The sequence below is a fragment of the Sus scrofa genome, chromosome 1 (genome assembly GCF_054392235.1).
Source record: "Sus scrofa isolate SSC_HxYL_T2T_F1_AM1 chromosome 1, Sscrofa_HxYL_maternal_Yorkshire_Landrace_v2.0, whole genome shotgun sequence".
Classification (NCBI taxonomy): Eukaryota; Metazoa; Chordata; class Mammalia; order Artiodactyla; family Suidae; genus Sus; species Sus scrofa.
In genome coordinates this window covers 169,082,048-169,105,197 of record NC_139383.1, presented here as the reverse complement: position 1 = coordinate 169,105,197, position 23,150 = coordinate 169,082,048, and the positions used below count along the sequence as shown (strand labels likewise).

Here is a 23,150-nt window from a genome sequence, read left to right as displayed (position 1 = left end):
AGCTGAGGAAACCAAGGTCCAGAAACTTGTCAAAATTATTAAAGCTGGATGGTCACTGGGACTAAGACTTGACCAGCCTTCCTCCAGTCTCTAGTTCTATTACAACTGAATGCATTTCACCCATTTCATCCTAAAGCCTTTACTCAGGAACTGGTTCTCCTTTTTAGTGTATGGCTACCTCAATGAAGAAAAAAACAGGTTTTACTTACCTCAAAAGTACTAACTTCAAGATCTTCAAATTTTCCTGAAAGTGACATTCCTGCACAGTTTACAAGCATGTCCACTGGGCCCAGTTTCTCCTGTGCCTGGAAAAATATATCAGAGCAGGCATCAAAAAAGAGAAAGGGTCACTTGATAGCAAATCAATGCCAATAAATAAAATCTATGAAACTATTAAGCCTATAGGGAAGATTTGCCAACTCCCAGCCATACACAAAAATGACAAAGACCAATTGAGAGGCCAGTGAATGAATTCCCATTAACCCAATGTCTTACTTGTTTTATGACATTCTCTACTTGGCTATAGTCTTGAGACACATCAACTGATATACAAAGCACCACCTGTGAGAGGAAAAAAAAAATGATCAAAGCTATGCAGGTGTCTGAAACCATCTTTAAAGAATTATTTTTAGTTGAAGGCAATTCTCTCCAGTAGATAGGAGTTCAATTTTGGATGTACAGATTGCAGGGTTTTAAATCTGCTGACAGGAGTTCCCGTCATGGCTCAGTGCTTAACGAATCCAACTAGGAACCATGAGGTTGCAGGTTCGATCCCTGGCCTTGCTCAGTGGGTTAAGGATCTGGCGTTGCCGTGAGCTGTGGTGTGGGTTGCAGACACGGCTCGGATCCCATGTTGCTGTGGCTGTGGCATAGGCCGGGGCTACAGTTCCAATTAGACCCCTAGCCTAGGAACCTCCATGTGCCACAGGAGCAGCCCTAGAAAAGGCAAAAAGACAAAAACAACAATAACAATAATAATAATAAAATAAATAAATAAATCTGCTGACAATGCAATTAATACAGGCAAATTTGGGGTGGAGGGGAAGGTTTCTTTATCAGAAAACTTTTGAGCAAACTCAAAAGAATGTTTTAAGAAATGTTGGTCAAAGAGTACAGACTTTCAGGTAGAAGATGAAAGTGTTCTGGGGATCGAATGTCCAGCAGGGTGATTATCGTTACCAATACCGAGCTGTATACTGGGAATTTGCTGAGAGAGCAGATCTGAAGTGTCTTCACCACATTCACACACACAAACACAACAACAACAACAACAACTATATGACGTGATAGATGGTTAATCCATTTGATCGTAGTCATTACTTCACAATGTAAACATATATTAAATCATCATGTGGTAGACCTTAAATATAGCCAATTTCTATTTGTCTATTTACGCCTCAATAAAGCTAGAAACAGAAAAGAAATGTAAGAACGCTCCTCTTACAATGCCGTCAGCCTGCAGGGACAGAAAGCAGATCAGAGGACCCCTGTGTCCAGGGGTGAAAGGGAACAGGGTGCACAGGGCCAGGGCGAACTCCGGGGGTGACGGAAACGTTTGGTATCTGGATTTCAGTGGTGGTTTCACAAGAATAAACACCAGTCAAAAGTCATCAAATTGAACTCTTTAAATTGGTGTGGCTTCGGGGGGAATTCCCATTGCGGCTTAGGGGTAACAAACCCAATTGGTATCCATGAGGATGCAACTTCGATTCCTGACCTCATTCAGTGGGTTAAGGATTCAGTGTTGCCACAAACTGGGACTTGGATCTGGCATTACTGTGGCTGTGGAGTAGGCTGGCAGCAGCAGCTCCTATTACACCCCTAGCCTGGGAATTTCCATATGCCATGGGTGCAGCCCTAAAAAAAAAAAAAAAAAAAAAAAGGTGTGGATTCTAGCTCAATAAAATTGTCAAAAACAATAATAAACTTAATAAATACATTAAAAAAAAAAATTCCCCTTGGAGCAATCTCAGAGCTATGACTACATTCCTGTGATTCAGTATCAGTAGGTGGAATAAAGAGATAAGCCAACAGGACCTGCTCAAAAGCCACCTTAGTTCAGCAGGGCTGGGAGGCTAAACCTGATGCATCACCTCACTGGGCCAAGGGCAGATCTGTGGCCTGTGGGAGCTGGAGGGGAGCCAAGCCACACCTGGTACGCACTGAGGTATGCTTCAGGTCGCTGACCCTGGATTGACTGGCTACTCACAGATTTTCTAGATGAGAGGTCGCCAGGCCAAGCTGAGCCCACCCAATGCAAACCTGGCCACATTTTGGTGTACACGGCACAGGGGGTTGGTGGGAAGAGCTCAGCCATTTAGTTTTTAAAAAGGGAGGGAGGGAAGGCAGAAGGAGAGAGGGGGAAGCACATATTTTGGTGCTTACTTTGATAGACATTTATAAAATTGAAATTTCAACTGACAGGGACAAACAACAAGTGACTGTTTTAACTTTCCTTTTCTGGTAATATTTTCAAAGCAGAGCTTAGGCCTATGATGATGAGAATGTTCTATGTTCCAAGGGAGGTCACGGAGAGAAGCAGAAAGGTTTTCTCAGCCTTTTCATGAATTCCTCCCTGTTGAGATGGCCACCAAGCTAAGGTACAGGCAGAGCACACAGAAGGGCACACACATGTCAGCTATGTGCACCCAGGTGTAGCTGCAAGTCCAAAGCCATGTGATGCAGTAGAAAGAACAGGCACAGCACTTGGGAAGTCCGGGCTCCAATTCTGTCCCTTCATTAACTAGCTGAGCAGAACACAACAAGTCTGCAGTGGCCTCACCTGTACAATAACAGTGTCACAAACTGGTGACAACCAGAATCCCTTCCAGCTCTAAAAAGCCATGTAATGTGAGAAATAAGGCCAAAAGGTTGGATTAAAAAGAGACCAGTTACTTTAGAATTTGCTACATCAGGCAGGAAGTTATGTTCAATGCAAGAAGGAACCCCATCCTAATGGTCTAAATTCCTAAGGAAAGGAAACAGCCCTCTTCACAAACATAACCTAGACTATTCCAGACTAGAAGGGCTGTACTTGAATTTTATCCCATCATTACATAGAAAACATTTTTTAAGAGAGTATTTAAAAAGAGTAAGAATCTTATGATTAATTTTATACATGCTTTTTATACAGTGTTAGATCACTTACTGTGAATAAAACCTATAAAACCTATAACTCTGGTAAGTGAAATTCTTCCAAAAAAATGTTAACAAGTTACCAGGAAAAAAAAAAAAAAGAAAAAGAAAAGCTCACAAGCCACTGCTGACACAAAGTGCAATAAGAAGCCATCTCTGGGCCCAAGGGTAGGATGAGGCTCCCTCTTGTCCACCCCAGCCCTGATGATCTTTCCCTTCCTGGATGTGCAGGTCAAGAACTTTCCACATGACCTGAAGCCTTCTGATAGATGAAGAAGAGTGGGAATAGTGAGGAAGGAGCAGAGATGTACCAGCAGCGGGCAAGACTGGCCTTCAGCCAGGGGCGTTCCAGATCTGTGGTTCTCGATAATGCTTCTTTCTCTATCAGAAATTACAGGAATATTAAAAATACAACAACAGCTTGGGGAGATCTCCTGAGCTGGCAGCTCTCCAATGTTCATGGCTTCAGAGAAAAGGGTGCAGGCAACAGGGTACTAGAGAAAAACTCACATATGTGCCCAAAGAAGGTGGATGGGGATTTCTACCTGCAGCATAAAATGCAAAAGAAAAAAAAAGCCAATAAGAAGGAACTGATTAAATAAACTGGAGTATTCAGTATTCTGCCACAGCAGTTTTAAAAGATGAGGCAGATTTTTTTATTGCCATGCAAAATTCTCTGATATATTCTGGAGAAAAAAAGAGGCAATTAAAACTGGAGTAAAACGACCCCCAGAAAGGCAAAAATTAGAAAGTCTGCCAATACCAAGTGTTGGCAAGGATGTGGGGCCATAGGAGTCACCGGCCACTACTAGTGGGAGTATAACTACTTTGGAGATGCAGACACTCAACTCAGCAATTCCATTTCTAGGTATATTCCACTCTTGCACAGATGCACAAAGAGAGAAGCTTTAGCAATAGCCAGACACAAAGCAAACTAACAAAACTACTGGAATCAACCAAAATATCCACCAACAGTAGGACTGACGAATGGAAGGTGGTCTATACGTACAAGAAGATACTAGACAGCTATAAAAAAAGAAAAAAATATATGAACTATTACTTTACGCAATAACAGGGGGAAATTTTAACATCAGTATCAGGTGAAGAAAGTTGCACAAGGTGTATCCAAGTTGCACAAGGATACCCAAAGAATGACAGCACATAAATCCAGCAAGAGAAAGTAGGTCAGCAATCGCCTGAGGTTAGGAGGGGGTTGGGAGAGAATGCAGAGTGATGGTTAATGGATACAGATCTTCTTTCTGGGATGATAAAAGTAGTCTAAAATTGACTCTGGTGATGGCTGTGCAACTTTGTGGATATGCTAAAAAATCACTGGACTGTATAGCTTAAATCAGTGAATTATACGGTATGTGGAAATTATCTCAGTAAAGCTATTAAAATAAGAATGATGCCATAAATTTCAAAAAGAAGCAGTAGTAAACCATACTTTACTCATGTCTTTATGGTCAAATTGTTTTTAAAAAGCAATAGAAGGAGTTCCGGTCCTGGCTCAGTGGTTAACCAACCTAACTAGCATCCATGAGGACTCAGGTTTAATCCCTAGCCTTGCTCAGTGGATAAAGGATCTGGCGTTGCTGTGAGCTGTGCTGTAGGTCACAAACTACAGATCCTGAGGTGCTGTGGCTCTGGCGTAGGCTGGCAACTACAGCTCCGATTCAACCCCTAGCCTGGGAACCTCCATATGCCACCGGTGTGGCCCTAAAAGACCAAAAAAAAAAAAAAAAGCAATGTAAGAAGAAACACACAAATCAAGTTGGGGGCCCTCTAGGAATGAAGCAGGAGGATGAGGTTGATGTGGGCTCAGAGGAGGCTTCAGGGGCCCTGGTAAATGCCACTTCCTAAGGTAGGTGATGAGTGTGTGGCTATTAATTTTTCATTAGATTTAATTTTTATTTTTAATTTTATTTTTTGGCTGCCCCACGACATACAGAGTTACCCAGCCAGGGGTCATATCTGAGATGCAGCTATGACTTATGCCACAGTTTTGGCCACACTGGATCATTCAACCAATTATGCCAGGCCAGGGATCAAACCTGCATCCCAGCACTCCAGAACGCCCCCAATCCCATTAAGCTACAATGTGAACTCCAATTTGTAATCAGGTTTTACACTGAAATATATATTACATATATACACATACCATTTTATTCATCAAAAAATTCCATAACCAAAAAAAAATGTTTAATATCCCCTTCCCCTTAAGTTAATTCAAATGAATAATTGAAATGAAATCATTTTCTAGGAGTTCCCATCTTGGCGCAGTGGTTAATGAATCTGACTAGGAACCATGAGGTTGCGGGTTCGATCCCTGGCCTTGCTCAGTGGGTTAACGATCCGGCGTTGCCGTGAGCTGTGGTGTAGGTCGCAGACGTGGCTTGGATCCTGCGTTGCTGTGGCTCTGGCATAGACTGGCAGCTACAGCTCCGATTAGACCCCTAGCCTGGGAACCTCCATACGCCGAGGAAGCAGCCCAAGAAATGGCAAAAAGACAAAAAACAAAAAACAAAAAAATCATTTTCTAATAAAGCATTCTATTATTTGATCATTTGTGTGTGTACATGTATTAGAATCTATATATTGTCTTGGTAATAATTTGAAGTCCTACTAGACAATTCACACAATTTCACATTTTTTAAAAAAGTCTAATATGTACTTTAATTAGGAAAATCTTACATGCTTTCAATGAACCATTCATAGTTGAAGTCACTCTTTTCCTTCATACTCTGTGTTGATTAGTACAGAAAATACATCGAGGACAGTGATTTTACCTGTTTATCATTAATAGAGTGTTTTTCAATTTCTTTCTTTGCCTGCAACAGCTTGTCCTGAAAGCAACAGAGAACAATTAGTTCTGGTGATTATCCATTTGTCCATTTGTTTATTGGATAGAAGGGAGAAAAAACAATTATCTGTACAAGTATTTATTAAATGACAGAAAACATACAGGACTGCATCCATATTGCAGAGCCGAGGGCTACATTCTATTTTTAAAAAGCAGCAGTAAAGTATGTTAAGCTAAACTAAGTAATAGCAAGTTTTTAAATGCATTACAGAGAAAGATAATAGAAAAAGTTAATGAGGTGCAAGATCCCAATTATCAATATTAATTGCTAAGGGTCCCTCATCAATTCTTTTTTTTTTTTTTTTTTTTTTTTTTTTTTTTTTTTTTGCTTTTAGGGCTGCACTTGCAACATATGGAAGTACCCAGGCTAGGGGTCCAATTGGAGCTACAGCTGCTGGCCCACACCACAGCCACAGCAACACCAGATCCGAGCCATGCCTGTGACCTACACCATAGCTCACGGCAATGCTGGATCCTTTAACCCACTGAGCAAGGCCAGGGATCAAACCCGCAACCTCATGGTTCCTAGGCGGATTCGTTTCTGCTGCACCACAACAGGAACTCCTCCCTCATCAATTCTAATAAATGTTTTCATTTGACATTACTTAGACAAGAAACAATAACAACTATATTGATACGGACACTTCCCAAACTTAAGAGTACATGTGATTCCACATCAAGAATGCTTTCCTAAGAGATCATCCAATGCTCTCCTCCTCTATTAAAGCAAACATAGTAAAAATCACTTTTTAGATGGATTAGGTAAACCTAGGGTAATTCTTCCAAGGTCTCAAGTCTGCTTGTTTTAGTCATTTTCAAGAGGACAGAGATTGGTTTACAGTGACTTAATATGTTATAAAAACTGTAATTTAAATACATCAGGACAGCAAAGAGCAAAAGAGGTGGGTAATCCTTCCAAAAGACATATAGGTTTTCTAAATAAAAACATATCTATGGGAGTTCCCATCATGGCGCAGCAAAAACGAATCCAACTAGGAACCATGAGGTTGCGGGTTCAATCCCTGGCCTCACTCAATGGGTTAGGATTCAGCATTGCCGTGAGCTATGGTGTAGGTCACAGGCATGGCTCGGATCTGGTGTTGCTGTGGTTGTGGTGTAGGCCAGGAGCTCTGATTGGACCCCTAGCCTGGGAACCTCCACATGCTGCTAGTGCGGTGGCCCTTAAAAAAAAAAAAAAAAAAGAATGTATCTATGATAACATTAGATTATTATATTAATAAGGATATACACCTCCTGACTTTGCCAAATTGGAATAAAACATTACATTAGAAAATAAAGAATTTCTCAACACCAGAAGGCTCATTCATCTCCATGTTGCAAGGACCCCAGAGTGAGCTTCTGAGCACCTGAAACCCCGGTGTCCTCTGCCTCCTTTTTCACCTTTTTGACCTATTTGTCTTGTGTCAAATATCAGTGTTCAAGTCGCACAAAATGCCATTTTCTCACAGTTGTATTTTCAGCCACAGAAAGTGGTTTCAATGCCAGAAGCAGATTCATTGTTAAGAGGAGTTGGGGGTAAGTAAAAGGTAGCAAATTCTGTCTTCCTTCATAAAAAAAAAAAATGTTGGGTGCCCAAGCCCAATTCTTTGTCATTATTTAAACAATTCCCCCAGAGCCCTCCATGCACCCCCGTGCACCCCCTGCCTGGGTACCCTCACCTTACTGCCCTCCTTGTTCACAGGAGAATCCAAAATCCCCCATCAATGATGCTGCACTGGAGCTCCCACTCTCTCCATCCTCTCTCCCCTCATCTCTTCATTCAGCAAATGTGTTTTAGCACCACTATGACCCAAGCACTGTGCCAAGCACAGAACGACAGCAGTGGCCAGGACAGCCACGGTCCTTCTCCCGCCCCACAGAGCAAGAGGATGCCATGGCTGTTGGTGTGACTATACGGTCACTGCTAAGGGCTACGGAAACAATTCTGGTAAGAATAACAGGCACTGAAGAAAAAAAAAGAAAAATAGACCTTGTGTTGTCACAGAAAAAGATGTTTTGCTAAACTGCTAGGGAGGAGTATGGGGCCTGGATTTCACTAGAGATGGAGATGACGCCATAAGCAAATTATAGAGAAACATCTACACATCCTTTAGGACTCAGATGCTAGCCCCACAGCCACTGCTGTGGGCACCTGCCAGCTTCCTATGGCCAGGTGTGTCACTTAACACGGTCTCAGCCTCTCCTATCTCAAGATCTGCAGTGTTCCTGATGTTGCCTCAGAGTTGCTACCACTAAATAAATATTTGTGGAGCTCACCTGACTTCAACCAAAAAGTCTTCGCCCTGAATTCAAGAAATAACCAGTGGTTTAGGAATCTCCTCCAACCAAATTTCCGCAGAGCTGTGAACACTATGATGTTCACACAGCCTCTATGACTAATGTAATTTTGAACAGATACATGAGGAATGGCGTAACTAGAAGACTCACCTCATTTCGTGCAACCAGAGTTATAAACGCTCCTTGTTTATAGCACTCAATGGCAATGCACTTTCCGATGCCGCTGGAGCCTCCAGTAACCTAAAAGCAAAAATTAAGAAATCTTAGCACTTGAAATTTCCCTTCTGTGGGAAGGTGATTCAAAAGAACTATGCTAGGAGTTCCCATCCTGGCTCAGCAGAAACGAATCTGACTAGCATCCATGAGGATGCAGGTTCAATCCCTTGCCTCGCTCAGTGGGTTAAGGATCCAGCCTTGCCATGAGCTATGGTGTAGGTCACAGACGTGGCTTGGATCTGGAATCTGGCATTATAGTGGCTGTGGTGTAGGCTAGCAGCTACAGCTCCAACCAGACCCCTAGTCTGGGAACCTCCATATGCTGTGCATTCGGCCCTAAGAAGACAAAAAAAAAAAAAAAAAAAAAAAAAAGAACCATGATAGAGTTCTAGCTGTGGCACAGTGGGTTAATAATCTGATTGCAAGGACTCAGGTGGCTGCAGAGGCATGGGTTCAACCCCCAGCCCTGTGCAGTACATCGAGAATCAGGCATTGCTGCAGCTGCGTTATAGGCCACAGCTGTGATTCGAATTCAATCCCTGGCCCAGGAACTGCCATATGCCTGGGTGCAGCTGTAAAAAAATAAAATAAAATAAATAACTATGATGGGCTATAAAACCCAGCCTACAGGAACTCAATTTTTGGCTCTTGGAGCATCTTCATCCCAGACCTGGTGAGTGGAGTAAGTGCAAACATGTCAGCAGGGCCTATGGCTTTGATTGTTTCTAGTACTGAACTCTCAACTGCGCACCTATAATTTTTTTTTCCAAGTTCAAGGATCCCTACACATTTAACTAATAAATAATACCTTAAATACCTTAATCTGCCTTTGAGTCCAAATACAAATAAAACATTTATTATTTATTTATTTATTTATTTGAGGTCTGCACCCGTGGCATATGGAGGTTCCCAGGCTAGAGATCAAATGGGAACTGTAGAAGCTCAGCTATACTGGCTATCTTTCAGTTCCAGGCTCTCTCCTACCACAGGACCTTTGTACATTCTATTTTCCCTGCCAAGAATGCGCTCCACCCCTCTTTACATACGGCTGGCACCTAATCACCCATTAAATCTAGGCTCAAATACCACTTCTCAAATATCACTTCCTGAGAAAAGCGTTCAGACTTCCCCCACCCCCACCTAGACCTACTTTTCATTGCATCCTTTTTTTCTTGCTTCTTGTCACTCACATAATCAGACAGCCACGCATTTACTCCTGTGATTGACTCACAACCATCTCTCCCATCACTGCCCCATAAACTCCATATAAATATCAACTCTATTTTGGCTTCCCCTTGTATTCCTAGCGCCTAGTATAGCACCCGGCATATAGCAAGGACTCAATATATATTTAACCTAATAAGACAAATATAACATTATCTTCCTAGTCATTTTCCCTATGCACATTACATAACATAGGCCCTGGGAGTGGGGGGCATGGAGTTGTCAGATGATGGGGGAAGGCAGGTGTCAGAGATCTGTCTGTCTGTCCTTACATGCTTTTGTATCTACCTTTTTTTTTTTTTCATTTTGGCTACCCTGAGGCACATGGAACTCCTGGGCCAGGGATCAGATTCGAGCCACAGTCTTGACTTAAGCCACAACTGCGGCAACGCCAGATCCCCAACCCACTGGGCCAGGCAGGGGATGGAACTCGAGTCCCAATGCTCCCAAGATGCCACTGATCCTGCTGAACCACAGAGGGAATTCCTGCTTCTATTTTTAGAAACATTATTTCATAATGTCTAAGGTCAAAAAACTAAAAGGCTCTTTTTACAATATTGAATTAAATAGCTGTATCAAAACTTAGTTAATCATTTCCCGGTAGTCAGACACTGAGATAATTTGGAATATTTTACTGTTAGATATAAACCATATTATAAAGAACACCTCTGATCATATCTTATGAGTTTAAAACCATCTTCCGGAGTTCCTGCTGTGGCTCAGTGATAACAAACCTGACTGGTATCCATGAGGATACAGGTTCAATCCCTGGCCTTGCTCAGAGGGTTAATGATCCAGTGTTGCTGTGAGCTGAGGTGTAGGATCTGATGGCTTGGATCCCATGTTGCTGTGGCTGTGGTATAGGCCAGCAGCTGTAGCTCTGACTGGACCCCTAGCCTGAAACTTCCCTATGCCACAGGTACAGCCCTAAAAAGTAAAAAATAAAATAAAATAAAATCGTCATCCTTCCTATACAATGTACCTATCTCCACGGGACTGCCCCATTTCTCTTGAGCCTCAACTTCTCACCACTAAAGGGATTTCTTTGGCAGATAATTAACTAATTATCTACTGGTTACTGTAAAAAATATACCTGTTGCCCAGGCTAAAAGTCGCCTCTGAGGAGCTCTATGCTACTGAAATACTTCACGGCTGGTTTTGGTTTATTACTTTCACCAGGCATTCCAATTCCACAGCAATTAGCAAGATTCTTAAAAATAACCCTGGCTGTTTTATGATGTTCCTGCTGCCCAGACGTCCCTCTACCCAAGCTCTCCTCCACACGTGCATTTCCAAATCCCATCTAATCTGCAGAGGCCAGTTCCACTGTCTCCTCCTCCAAGAAGCTTTTCTGGACTCCATCCCTCTGTCCTGTCCTTTACTTGTCACTTTCTACCTTGTGCAGTTACTTCTGTACCAGTCTTAGCCCCCTGGCTAGACTCAAAGTCCCCTGAGACCAAGTACCAAGTTATCTCCCTTATTCGTAGCACAGCCCTTTGCATAAGCCATTGCTAAATAAATACCTGCCTACATTAATTTGCAAAATGGTCTACAGTGCCATCTCCCTGAAAAAAAATACAATGCCAAAGAAACTTGTGAGTAAAATTTCCCTATTTGTTATCCAATGAATTAATGGAAGCTGAAGTGATGAGGTTATTGAGAAAATGTATATGCTCTAAATTGCTATATATTAGCTATTGTAATTATTGCTATCTTCTTTTCTAGACTGTAATGGGTAAGCTAGTTAGCGGTGTAAATTGACTGCACGGCAAAGAAAAGGGTTTAACCTTATGAGATTTGTCCATTAAAAACAAGAATAAGACTTTTCAACTTCTGGGTCATAGTTCATAGGAAACAAACCTTCTAGTCCAAGCCAGCTAATTCATAGAAGCATATACCTAAGTCAATCTTGTTATTCTTGAATGTTATAAGAAAATAGAAGAGATTTTCCTAATGGCTGAGAAAAGGGGTTAAGTATGCATTAAACTGACCACTGGTAAAATGAGAAGAGATGCAGAACATTAAAGATAACATTTCAATCCCTTTCCTTATCACTGCCTGTTACTACTCATTGCAAACACTGTTTTAAATGTTCCTACCTCTAATCCCACCATGCACCTCTTACTGAGGTGGTTTGCTGGACAGCTACTTCCACCCAACTCCCCAAAAGGGAGGACTTGATTTTCTAGTTCTCACCAAGTCAAGTAAACAGCTTTTTAAAAAACCAGATGATTTAAGTATAGAGTGTGTAAGACTTGTCAAAGAGTTTTACCACTGTAATTAGAGAGATAACGCTAGAATATCAGAATTGTTCTAAAAACAAAACAATAACTAGTTATGACCTAAGCACATTCATGCTTCCACATCAGCAAGACAGTTTAAACATGAGTTCCCTCTCCTAACACTACGGTGTCTAGTCATAACAAATCTCAAGAAAAATAATTACACTTTCGCTCCTTTTATGACATTAAAAAAGATGGTGCCATCATGTGAACTATTCATGTCATCCTCATTTATATTGGCATATTAAAACGGGATGGTGAAAATAAGAAATTCTCCTGGATATATCCCAAGAGACATGTTTATTATCTTACCTATCATGCTTCTGCATGATCAGGTGGGGAGGACCATAGTCAACATGAAGTGAAAGTCCCTTACAAACACTGAATGAAAATTTTCATTACTGCTTCGACTTGACCATTTCCAAGTGATGCTCTACAAACATAACTTTGGAAAGAATCCAACTTTGAAAGCCATGCTTTTGAGGCAGAAGTTCTCTTGCAGATGTAACACTTTCAGAAGGTAGCATGATTGTAAAAATGTGTTCCTCTCTGCATCTCTAATGAATTTACACCCACTGCCTCATCTTCCACATCAGCAATGGCAGGAGTTGGAAATACACTAATAGTTTTACAAGAGAGAAGTTAAAGAAAATACATGCTGCCATTCACAAAATCTTGGCCTGATTCAGACCACACTAAAAGCAGTGACCAACCCACCCCGTCACATCTCACTGAGTGGGGAGGCTCAGATCTCAGTGAGACACCAGAAGGATTTGCGCTACCAGCTTAGTAGCTAACTTTCCTTATTCATAACCTCCCGCTTCACTGTGCCTCGGGCTTGTGAAAAACAAATGAGAAAACGGACAATAAACCCACTACTAATGGTGACATGCTGGGCTCAGGTAAGAAGGATTCTTCCTGTTGAAGGGACCCCAGCGGCAGAAAAGGAATCTTTGAAGACACGAGCGTCCGTTAAGCAACAAACCAAACCTACCCACATCCCCTTCATTTCTAAAGCATCAGTCAAGTACTTCAGTTCATCCCACTGACTCTGAAACGACGGCCGGGCTGAGCTCAAAAGAGACAAGCAGTGTAGAAGGGACAGAAAGCGTCCAACACAGGTAGCCAACACTGCCAGCCCACCGGGTTTGGAACAATTTCCCCCCTAAGTGAGTCATTTCCTGGATTCCTTTGGCAACTGTCACTCGCGCAGGCCATCTTCCAGGTGCGAGCTGCCTCGGTGAGTCCTGGATGATGGGGCCCCCTTCCCTGCCGCCCGCCTCCTCGCAACCCGGCCCAGACAGCGCGCCTCGCCCGAAGCCGCCACCGACTGCGGTGTCCTTGGCAAAGTTTCTCAACCTCTCTGTTCTTCAGTTGACTCATCGGGAAACCCGAGGACAAAAATATCCAGATCCCAGGGATGCTCCGGGGATTAACGAGCGTCTCCCGAGCCCCTGAAGCGCCGGGACCCGGCTCGCCGGCTCTATCCCTGCTAACCTGCTCTCCCGCCCCGGGAGGAGCCAGATGCGACGGAGGGCGGGTCCCCAAGGCCCTCCGAGGGGGCAGTGCTGGGGCAGACGGAGGCAGGTGTCCCTCCATTTGGAGAAAGGGACGTCGCCTTCTCCCCACCCCCACCCCCCGCCCCCGGCCTGAATCACGGTCCGGCGCGTTCCGGGTGGCCGAGCGGGCCGGGAGGCGGCGGCGCAGCAACAGGAGGCCACTCACCACCACATGAGCTCCGGGCAGGGCGAGGGGCTTGGGGCTGATGAGCGGAGACACCATGTAGAGCAGCAGCACGAACGCCACGAGGAAGGCGGCAGCCAGCAGCAGCATCGCTCTGCCGGGGCCCGGACCGGGGCCGGGGCCGGGGCCAGGGCCGGGGCCGGGGGCGGGCGGCACTAGCAAGAGCGCGGGGCTCGGCCGCGCCGGCGATCACGCGCGGCGGCGCGCAGCCGGAGCCGGTGTTTGGGTCCGCGGCGTGGGGCGGGGCGGCGGCCGGAGGGGAAGAGGCGGAGCTAGCGGAGGGCGCCACCGCGCGGGGCGGTGCTTCCACTCGCAAAGAGGCTGTGGCTGCTGTCCTATCGCGCCGAGGGTGTGGGGGCCCCGAGCCTCCTCGGTGTCTGTACAGGCACCCGCACCCTCCCCGGGGTAGATGGGCCTACCCCCAGCGCGCTCTGGACAGGCCCTGGGTGGCGCACCTGGGGCGCCTATTGGTGACGCTCTCGTATGGTAGCGAGGTTGCTCCTTAGGACCGTGGAGAGCCAGCGCCAGACCTTCCCAAACCCGGCGACGAGTTCGGGCCGCTTGGCTCCTGGGCTTCCGCCGCCGCTCTGGGAGCCGCCCTCCCCGGGCCGGAGGGAGTGTCTCAGAGTTTCCTAAACACCGGCCGTGGGATCCCCAAATCTCGTTGCCTCAAGGGCGGCCCGGGATCAAGCTCTGAAACCTCCGGCTCCATTTCATATTTTCTTGGCGCATTTAGAAAATGGTCACAGCAGAGGACCAAGAAAGCATTAAAAATCGCTTAGAGGATTCAGTTTCGTTGTGCTCAGAGTTCATCTTCTTTACCAAGACAAGGTTAAAAAAAAAAAAAAAAAGCTTTATTGAGATCTAATTTGCATACCATACAATTCACCTTTTTGAAGTGCATAGTAAATGGGTTTTGGTATCGTCAGAGTTGTGCAACTGTCCCCACCATCAATTTTAGAACATTAAGTTACCCCCTCCCCACAAATTCTGTACCCTTTAACAGTTTCCCGCATTTCCTTCTAACCCACACCGAGCCCTAGGTAATCACTAATACTTCTCTCTCTATAGATTTGCCTCTTCTGAATATTTCTTATAAGTGCAAATATAGCATGTGTAGACTTTTGTGTCTGGCTGTTTTCACTTAGCATAATATTTTGAAGGTTCATTCATGCGGTACAATGTATCAGTACTTCATGTTTTTTATGACTAAATTACATTCCATGTGTGGACATAACACATTTCATTTATCCTAAATGATGGACATTTAAGTTGTTTCCACTTTTTGGCTATTATGAATAATGCTGCTGTGAACAGTCATGTACAAGTTTTTCATTTCTCTTGGGGGTGGAATTGCTGGATCTTCTAGTAACTGTTTAATCAGAACTGTCAGACTGTTTTTTCAAAGCCACTACACGATTTTACAATTTCCACCAATGATGTATAAGGTTTCCAGTGTCTCCAAGTCTTCACCAATACTTGTTATCATGTGTCTTTTTAAATTATAGCCTCCCCCCAAGAGGGTGTGAAGTGACATTTCACTATTGTTTTGATTTGTGTAGGCTTTTGCTTGCTTGCTTTGTTTTTGCTTTTTTTTAATTTTTAATTTTTAATTTATTTTTATTTTTTTGTCTTTTGTCTTTTTAGGGCCGCACCTGTGGCATGTGGAGGTTCCCAGGCTAGGAGTTGAATCAGAGCTGTAGCTGCCAGCCTACACCACAGCCACAGCAAAGTGGAGTCTGAACCGCATCGGTGACCTACACCACAGCTCACAGCAACACCTGATCCTTAACCCACTGAGCGAGGCCAGGGATCGAACCCGAAACCTCATGGTTCCTAGTCGGATTCGAAACCACTGAGCCATGGCAGAAACTCCTGTTTTTGCTTTTTGAAGTTATTTTTAGAAATACTAAGGAGCTTTGGAACAAAAGAATTGAATCTGATCTGAGTTTTTCTTCTTAACATATTGCCCAGAATTAGCCAAATTGCAAGATTCAAGGGCGCTGTCCCCAGGTCTTTTGACATCAATTGCAAGTTGGGGGAGGGGCTCCCAAGCCAACCTCAGATTTGATCATTGCTGGAAGGACTCACCCAGCTTACTGAGGGTGGTTATACCCACGGTTATGGTTTAGGAGTGTCAGCCAAGGGACGAAGTGCATAGGGCAAAGTCTGAAGAGTTCCAGATGTGACTCTCCCAGCACTGGGGTATGACAGTGATGCAGGCGTCTCATACCCCTGAAAGAAAAGTTATAGTCCTTATGCTTCCTTTTGAAATGTATATTTTAAAATTGAACAGCTTAGAGTCCTTCCTTGTCCTTCTCCCTGACTTAATTGCACCCTAAACACAATCACCCCTAAGCTAAAGATTAGGCATCCTGAGCATAATTGCCTGTGGGTTAAAGGTTATTTTTAGTGCATAATATTTTTCAGGAACTTTCCTGGTTTTTTCTAATCTCTGTTCACTATGCCCTTTCCGTAAGAACTGCTATTCTAGGCAGTAACCCAGAAGACCACCATCATGATCATAGCCAGATCCCTTGACTCCAGCTCTGATGACTAAGATTCCCCCAAAGAAAAAAGAATGCATGTTTGTCCCAATCCTGATTCCTATCTGAAAACCTGTTTTTCTCCTTTTTACTATAAAACTCCTTGTGATTCTTTTTTGGGGGGGGGGGGAGAAACAGTCTTTAGGGCATTACCCTGCTGTGACCCTCCTTTGCCTGGCAAAGCAATAAAGCTATTTTCTTATCCTTTACCCACAACTCTGTCTCTGCGTTTCCATTTGGCACCAGCAGACAGAGGTCGAATTCTGGCACACAGTATCCAAGGAGTGTTGCCAAGCAGGGAAGCTCCCCAGGGAAGTTCCTCTGGCATCTGGAGTTTTTAGGGGGCTTCATTATGTAGGCAGGACTGATTGCTTGCCTATGTGGCTGAAAGCCATCATGAAAACACTATAACATGATAACATAGCATGATTGGCCTTCCGGGCATGGCCAGGCTCCACCCTAACATCCAATTTGGCTGGCCTCATCTAGACAAGAATACTTCTATCAGGTATGATATAGATGACCTCCAAGAAGCCAGTGGCAAAGGCCAGAATGTCTCTTGGGGACAGACCATCCAAAGCTCTCCCACAGCAAAACAGACGTATTCGAAGGAGGCAGTGGAGTAGCGGCCTCTTGATTCAATATTCCGACAGTTTTGCCCATCAATATCAATACTGCAATCTTGCTACTAAGATGATCCCCGTGTGACACTGTATCGAGGTGTGAGTAGCAGATGTAACCTGAAAAAAGAGAGTCAAAAGATAGTGACACATTGCTAGATAGTGGCGCTCAGTCATCAACAATTTGCCCATCATCTCATTCCACCAAAATATCTCCTAAAGCAATGAGGCTCAAATTTGCAGGTTTCCATTTAACTCTATCCATTTCCCAAAACAGGAATGGTCTTCCCCCTTCCAGACCTCTTGTAAATGAGCTCTCTTCAGAGGCTGCCATCCCTTGCTCCGAGCCTCCCTTGAGGCATTTATATAACAATGAATTTTCCTTGTCATATAGTCCATGTATTCATTCTTTTCCACGTTCTACCATTTCTCCTTCTCTTGGTGATTTATTTTTACTCAAACTTTTCCCGTTGGAAGGGACGTTAGGCTCAGCTTAGGACTCTGCTCTTCCAGATTGCAGGCACAAACACTAGTCTAGTGAAATCCTCCTCTTGGTGCACTCCTATTCATATAGGGTAGGGTGATCCAGGTATACAGCTAGTGGGTTTCGCCAGCCACTAAGCAATACAACTACATTCACTATCAATCCCAATTTTGTCAGATAGAGCGAAGGCGTAATCCACCCTTCAGCCTCTTAGGGATTTGGGTGCAAACGTTTAAAGACAGGTTATAATTTCTTGCTTAGGGATCATCCCTGATTCTGGCACCACAGTTGAAGCCCTTGTCCTTGGGACTAACGCTTCAGGTGGAAAAATAACAAAGTTGAAGTGGACTTCCTGTTGTGGCTCAGTGGGTTAAGAACCCGACTAGTATTGATGAGGATGCGGGTTCCATCTCCAGCCTTGCTAAGTGGGTTAAGGATCTGGTGTAACTACAAGCTGTGCTGTAGGTCACAGATGCAGCTCAGATCCACTGTTGCCCTGACTGTAGCATAGACTGGCACCTGCAGCTTTGATTCGACCCCTTGCCTGGGAACTTCCATATGTTGCAGGTGTGGCGCTAAAAAGAAAAAGAAAAGAAAAAAATTAGGAAAAATCAATTCTCCCCCAAATTGATATACTGCTTCAATGCGCTTCCTATCAAAATCCCAGCAGGATTTTTTTGTAGCTATAGACAAGATAATTCCAAAATGTATAAGTAAAGGCAAAGAGACTAGAATAGCTGTAAGATAATAATAATAAAAAAAAAGTGGGAGGAATCAGTCTACCTGGACTGACCTAGAGATTATTACACTAAGTGAAATAAGTCCAAGAAAGACAAATGTCATATGATATCACATATTTGGAATCTAAAAGGGAGATATAAATGAACATATTTGCAGAACAGAAACAGATTCATAGACTTTAAAAACAAACTTATGGTTATCAAAGAGGAGAAGTGGGGGAGGGATGGATTTGGGGTTTGGGGATGCCATATGCACACTGTGGTATATGGAATGATTGGTCAATGGGGGCCTACTGTATAGCACAGGAAACTCTACCAATATTCTGTGATCATCTATATGGGAAAGAATCTGAAAAAGAATGGGTGTGTTTACATGTATAACAAGTGAATCACTTGTTGTACAGCAGAAATTATCACAACATTGTAGATAAACTATACTTCAATAAAACTTTAAAAAAAAGAGAGGGAGTTCCCATCGTGGCTCAGTGGAAATTAATCTGTTACTATCATGAGGATGCATGTTCAATCCCTGGCCTCACTCAGTGGGTTAAAGATCCAACGTTTCAGTGAGTTGTGGTGTAGGTTGCAGACATGGTTCAGATGTGGTGTTGCTGTGGCTGTAGTGTAGACCGGTGGCTACAGCCCCAATTAGACCCCTAGCCTGGGGACCTCCATATGCCGCAGGTGCAACCCTAAAGAGAAAAAAAAAACTTAAAAAAAAATGATACTCTCCAAAAATTGGACATCCACAGACAAAAAAGAAAAAAAAAAAAAAAAGGAAACTCGACCTCAGCTTTATACCATCTGCAAAAGTTAACTCAGATGATGCGATAGTCAACATTTTGTGTCTTCTTGCCTAGAACACAAGGTTCCCAGATAGTTGGTCAAACATTATTCTGGGTATTTCTGTGAGAATATATTTAATGAGATACACATTTAAATCAGTAGACAGAGTAAAGCAGATCTCCCTCCCCATTGAGAGTGGGTCTCATCCAATCAGTTGAAGGCCTAGATAGAACCAAAAGGCTGACCCTCCCCCAAGGAAGAGATAATTATTCCTGCTGGATGGCCTTTGAACTAGAACACTATTTTTCCTGCCTTTGGACTTGTGTTGAAACATCAGCTCTTCTTTGGTCTCTAGGTTGCTAACCCACCCTGCAATTCTTGGGACTTGCCAGCCTCCCTAATCATGGGAGCCAATTTCTCATATTTAATATATAGGTATATTTTATGTACCTTTTCTTATATTTTATATACAATAGAAGATGTATATATATATGTATATATACACATTTATATACACATATATATATACGCATTTTCTATTGGTTCTGTTTCTCTGGAGAGCCATGACTAATCCATGGACTTAAATGTAAAACTATAAAGACTTTAGAAAAAAAACATTGGATTTCAAAAGAATAAAGACTAGTCAGACAGGCAAAAAAAACAAAAAAAAAACAAAAAAATTAGGTCACTTGTTTAAAAAAGAAATCAGGCTGGTTTCAGGTTTCTCCAAGGTAACACTCAACGTGTGAGAACAATGAGCTAAGGTTTTATATGGAGCTTTCTGTATTTCACCCACTGAACATGTAATAATTAAGAAAAGATTTTTCCCATGAGTGCTTCTTGAAGAAAGTATCAATGCTATTGTCTTTGTTTGTTTGGGCCACTATAGCAGAATACCATAGACTGGGGCTTGTAAACAGAAATATATTTCTCATAGTTCTAGAGGCTGGAAAGTTCAAGATCAAGGTACTGGTAAGATTCAGTGTTTGGTAACAGCTGCTTTCCTGGTTCATAGAGGCCATCTTTTCACGGTGTCCTTACATGGCAGAAGGGGAAGGGAGTGCTCTAGGGTTTCTTTTATGAGGGCAAAATCCCATTCCTGAAATCGAAATTACCTCTCAAAGACCTCACTATCATGTTGAGTGTTAGAATTTAACACAGGAGTTTGGGGGGGACATAAACATTCATTTTCTAGCAACTGCAGCAACAACTGCAGCCAGTCAAAAGTTGACAGAGATGGAGTTCCCATCGTGGCTCAGTGGAAATGAATCTGACTAGTATCTGTGAGGACACAGGTTCAATCCCTGGCCTCACTCAATGGGTTAAGGATCTGGCATTGCCATGCACTTGTGGTGTAGGTCGCAGATGCAGCTCCGATCCCGAGTTGCCGTGGTGTAGGGGGGCAGCTACAGCTCCAATTTGACTCCTAGCCTGGGAAACTCCACTTCCATATGCCACAGGTGTGGCCCTAAAAAGACAATAAATTAATAAATAAGTAAATAAATTATTTAATTTAAAAAAACTTGGAGTTCCCGTCGTGGCGCAGTGGTTAACGAATCCGACTAGGAACCATGAGGTTGCGGGTTCAGTCCCTGGCCTTGCTCAGTGGGTTAAGGATCTGGCGTTGCCGTGAGCTGTGGTGTAGGTTGCAGACGCGGCTCGGATCCCGCGTTGCTGTGGCCCTGGTGTAGGCCGGTGGCTACAGCTCCGATTGGACCCCTAGCCTGGGAACCTCCATATGCCGTGGAAGCGGCCCAAGAAATAGCAAAAAAAAAAAAAAAAAAAAAAAAAAAGACAAAAAAAAATAATAATAAAAAAAATAAAAAAACTTGAAAAAAGATGACAGAGAAAACTATAGTAAAAGGACTGTCTTTTGAGAATTTGAAAAATGAATATATTAACAGTAGAACTAAGACTAAAATAAATGTATATATTAACTAAAATAAATGCATATATTAACTAAAATAAATAAAATATATATTGTAGTTGTATTAAACTTTAAGAGAATTGGGGAAAATTAATATCTCAGTAATGTTTGCTACACCCATGCACCATGCCATGCTTCCAGTTGGTAAAATATTTTTTATGCCTTTGCTTAACATTTTGAAGTTTTGGACTTATAGTAAATTCGCATTTCTGTTTTTTTGTTTTAAGAAATATATTATTGGGAGTTCCCTTGTGGCTCAGCAGGTTAAGGATCTGGTGACTGAATGAGTTTGTTGTACAGCAGATATTATCACAACATTGTAAATCATCTGTGCTTCAATAAAACTTTAAAAAAATTTTAAAAATGCAATTCACAAGGGATAATGTTTACCAAAGCTATTTGAATGTTTCATGTTAATACATGCTGCATTAGTAAGCTAGATGGACAAATACTGTAGATTCCATTTATATGAGGTACCTAGAGTAAGCAAATTCACAGAGAAAAAAGGAGAATAGTGGTTATCAGGGTCTGGAGGGAGGGGAGCATGAGGAGTTATCATTTAATGTGTAGAGAGAGTTTCTGTTTGGGTTGAAAGTTCAGGAAATATAGCATTGATCATTCCACAACATTGTGAATGTACTTAACACCACTGAATTGTACACTTAAAATTTTTTTAAATGGTAAATTTTATGTTATGTGTATTTTACCACAATAAAAAATTCTCACTTTATAAAATTAAGAAAACAGAAAATATTTAATTAGTAATAACTCTACAACTAAGAGAGAACTGTTTTCAGCTCTAGATTTTCCTCAAGACGTCTTTTTGGGAGGACCTCAAAGCATGTGGCAGGGTTATTAAGAAACTCATTTTTTTTTCCTCCGTATTTTCTCTTCCCCTGTTGTGTGAAGACAGCAGGCTCCCTTCGCTTTGCATAAATGGGCAAAAATATAATCGCCTGTTAAATATTTTCCTTTCTTCTGGCTCCTGCTGTGAACAATCCCTAATCTCTCCTGCCACTAAAAACAGAAAGCAACATACCTCTGAGAGCTACATGAGTAAAGAGGAGATTGTGTGGGCTTTGGGCAGCGATGGGAATAGATTTCTCACCTCATGAGGTTTGAGGATTGGAGCCACCCGCTCCCTCCAGTGGCCAAACGTCAAATAGGGCGGCATTGAGGTGCCCAGCTTCAGCCAAAAGATTCTCATACTGCATTACTGGTGTGGAAGGGGAGAACAGAGGGACATCGATGGACTTGAATAATAAAAGCGGCAGCAACAGTCTTGAACTAGAGATTTATCTCCTCTTCTGATCACTGGGTAAGCCTTTTGGACTTTAGTACAATCCTTGAAGGAAGACGTTTAATAAGGCTAACAGTGATTTTCTTGACAGCACAGCAGATTTGGATTCGATTTAATGATAATGTAGAAATATGATATTTTTGTCTACCAGAATTTGTGAACTGAAATTTCGACTTGCCGTTAGCAAGTTACCATAATTTCAACATCCCCTAAAGCAATAGAAAAATTTTTCAAAGGGTTTTCTATACTTTGCAGTCAAACCAATAGCAGAATGAATCCGTGAGAACTAATGTTCTTTCTCTTAGAGGAAAGGTGTGTGTGTGTGTGTGTGTGTGTGTATACTTTCATTAAAATTCTAGACATAGCACCTTGGAGATTAATAGCTATCAAGAGAAGACAGCTGGAGTTCCTGTCTTGGCTTAGCTGTTAACAAACCCGAATAGCATCCATGAGGATGCGGGTTTGATCCCTGGCCTTGCTCAGTGGGTTAAGAATCTGGTGTTGCCATGAGCTGTGGTGTAGATCACAGATCGGATCCCGAGTTGCTGTTGCTATGGCATAGGCCGGCAGCTGTAGCTCTGACTGGACCCCTAGCCTGGGAGCCTCCATATACCTTGGGTGTGGCCCTAAAAAAAGACAAAAGACAAAAAAAAAAAAAAAAAAAAGAGAGAGAGAAAAGACAATCATTCTGATTGGCTGGTGCTGTGCCCACAATATACCCATTGTTAACCATTTTTAGAATCTCCCTTCCCACTCTCATGAGGTTGCTACCAATTTCTTTCCTTATCAGTTTTAGTTTTTATTTAATAACCTAGAGCTCCTTTGATACTTTTTGATGTAATCATTTTTTAATATGGAATGTTTAAAGGCTTCTATAAAATTGCCAGTGAATTTTTAAAGGAGTTATTTATGGCCTAAGACATACATTACAATTAAGTACAGGAGAGCCTTTTAATGTTGCAACATATGATGTCTTAGGCCATAAA

The 23,150-nt window shown here is 42.7% G+C and overlaps 1 protein-coding gene across 1 annotated transcript in view; it reads right to left on the bottom strand.

The window, feature by feature from the left end:
- Positions 1-14,015, bottom strand: part of KDSR (3-ketodihydrosphingosine reductase) — a 41,279-nt gene extending 27,264 nt beyond the window's left edge. The window contains exons 1-5 of the mRNA XM_001925913.7: positions 13,744-14,015; positions 8,447-8,536; positions 5,925-5,981; positions 496-561; positions 210-305 (exon numbers count right to left, since the gene is read on the bottom strand). Of these exons, the coding sequence (XP_001925948.1) occupies positions 210-305; positions 496-561; positions 5,925-5,981; positions 8,447-8,536; positions 13,744-13,851 (417 nt within the window). The 5' untranslated portion in view covers positions 13,852-14,015. The remainder of the gene's footprint in view (positions 1-209; positions 306-495; positions 562-5,924; positions 5,982-8,446; positions 8,537-13,743) is intronic.
- Positions 14,016-23,150: the final 9,135 nt, after the last annotated feature.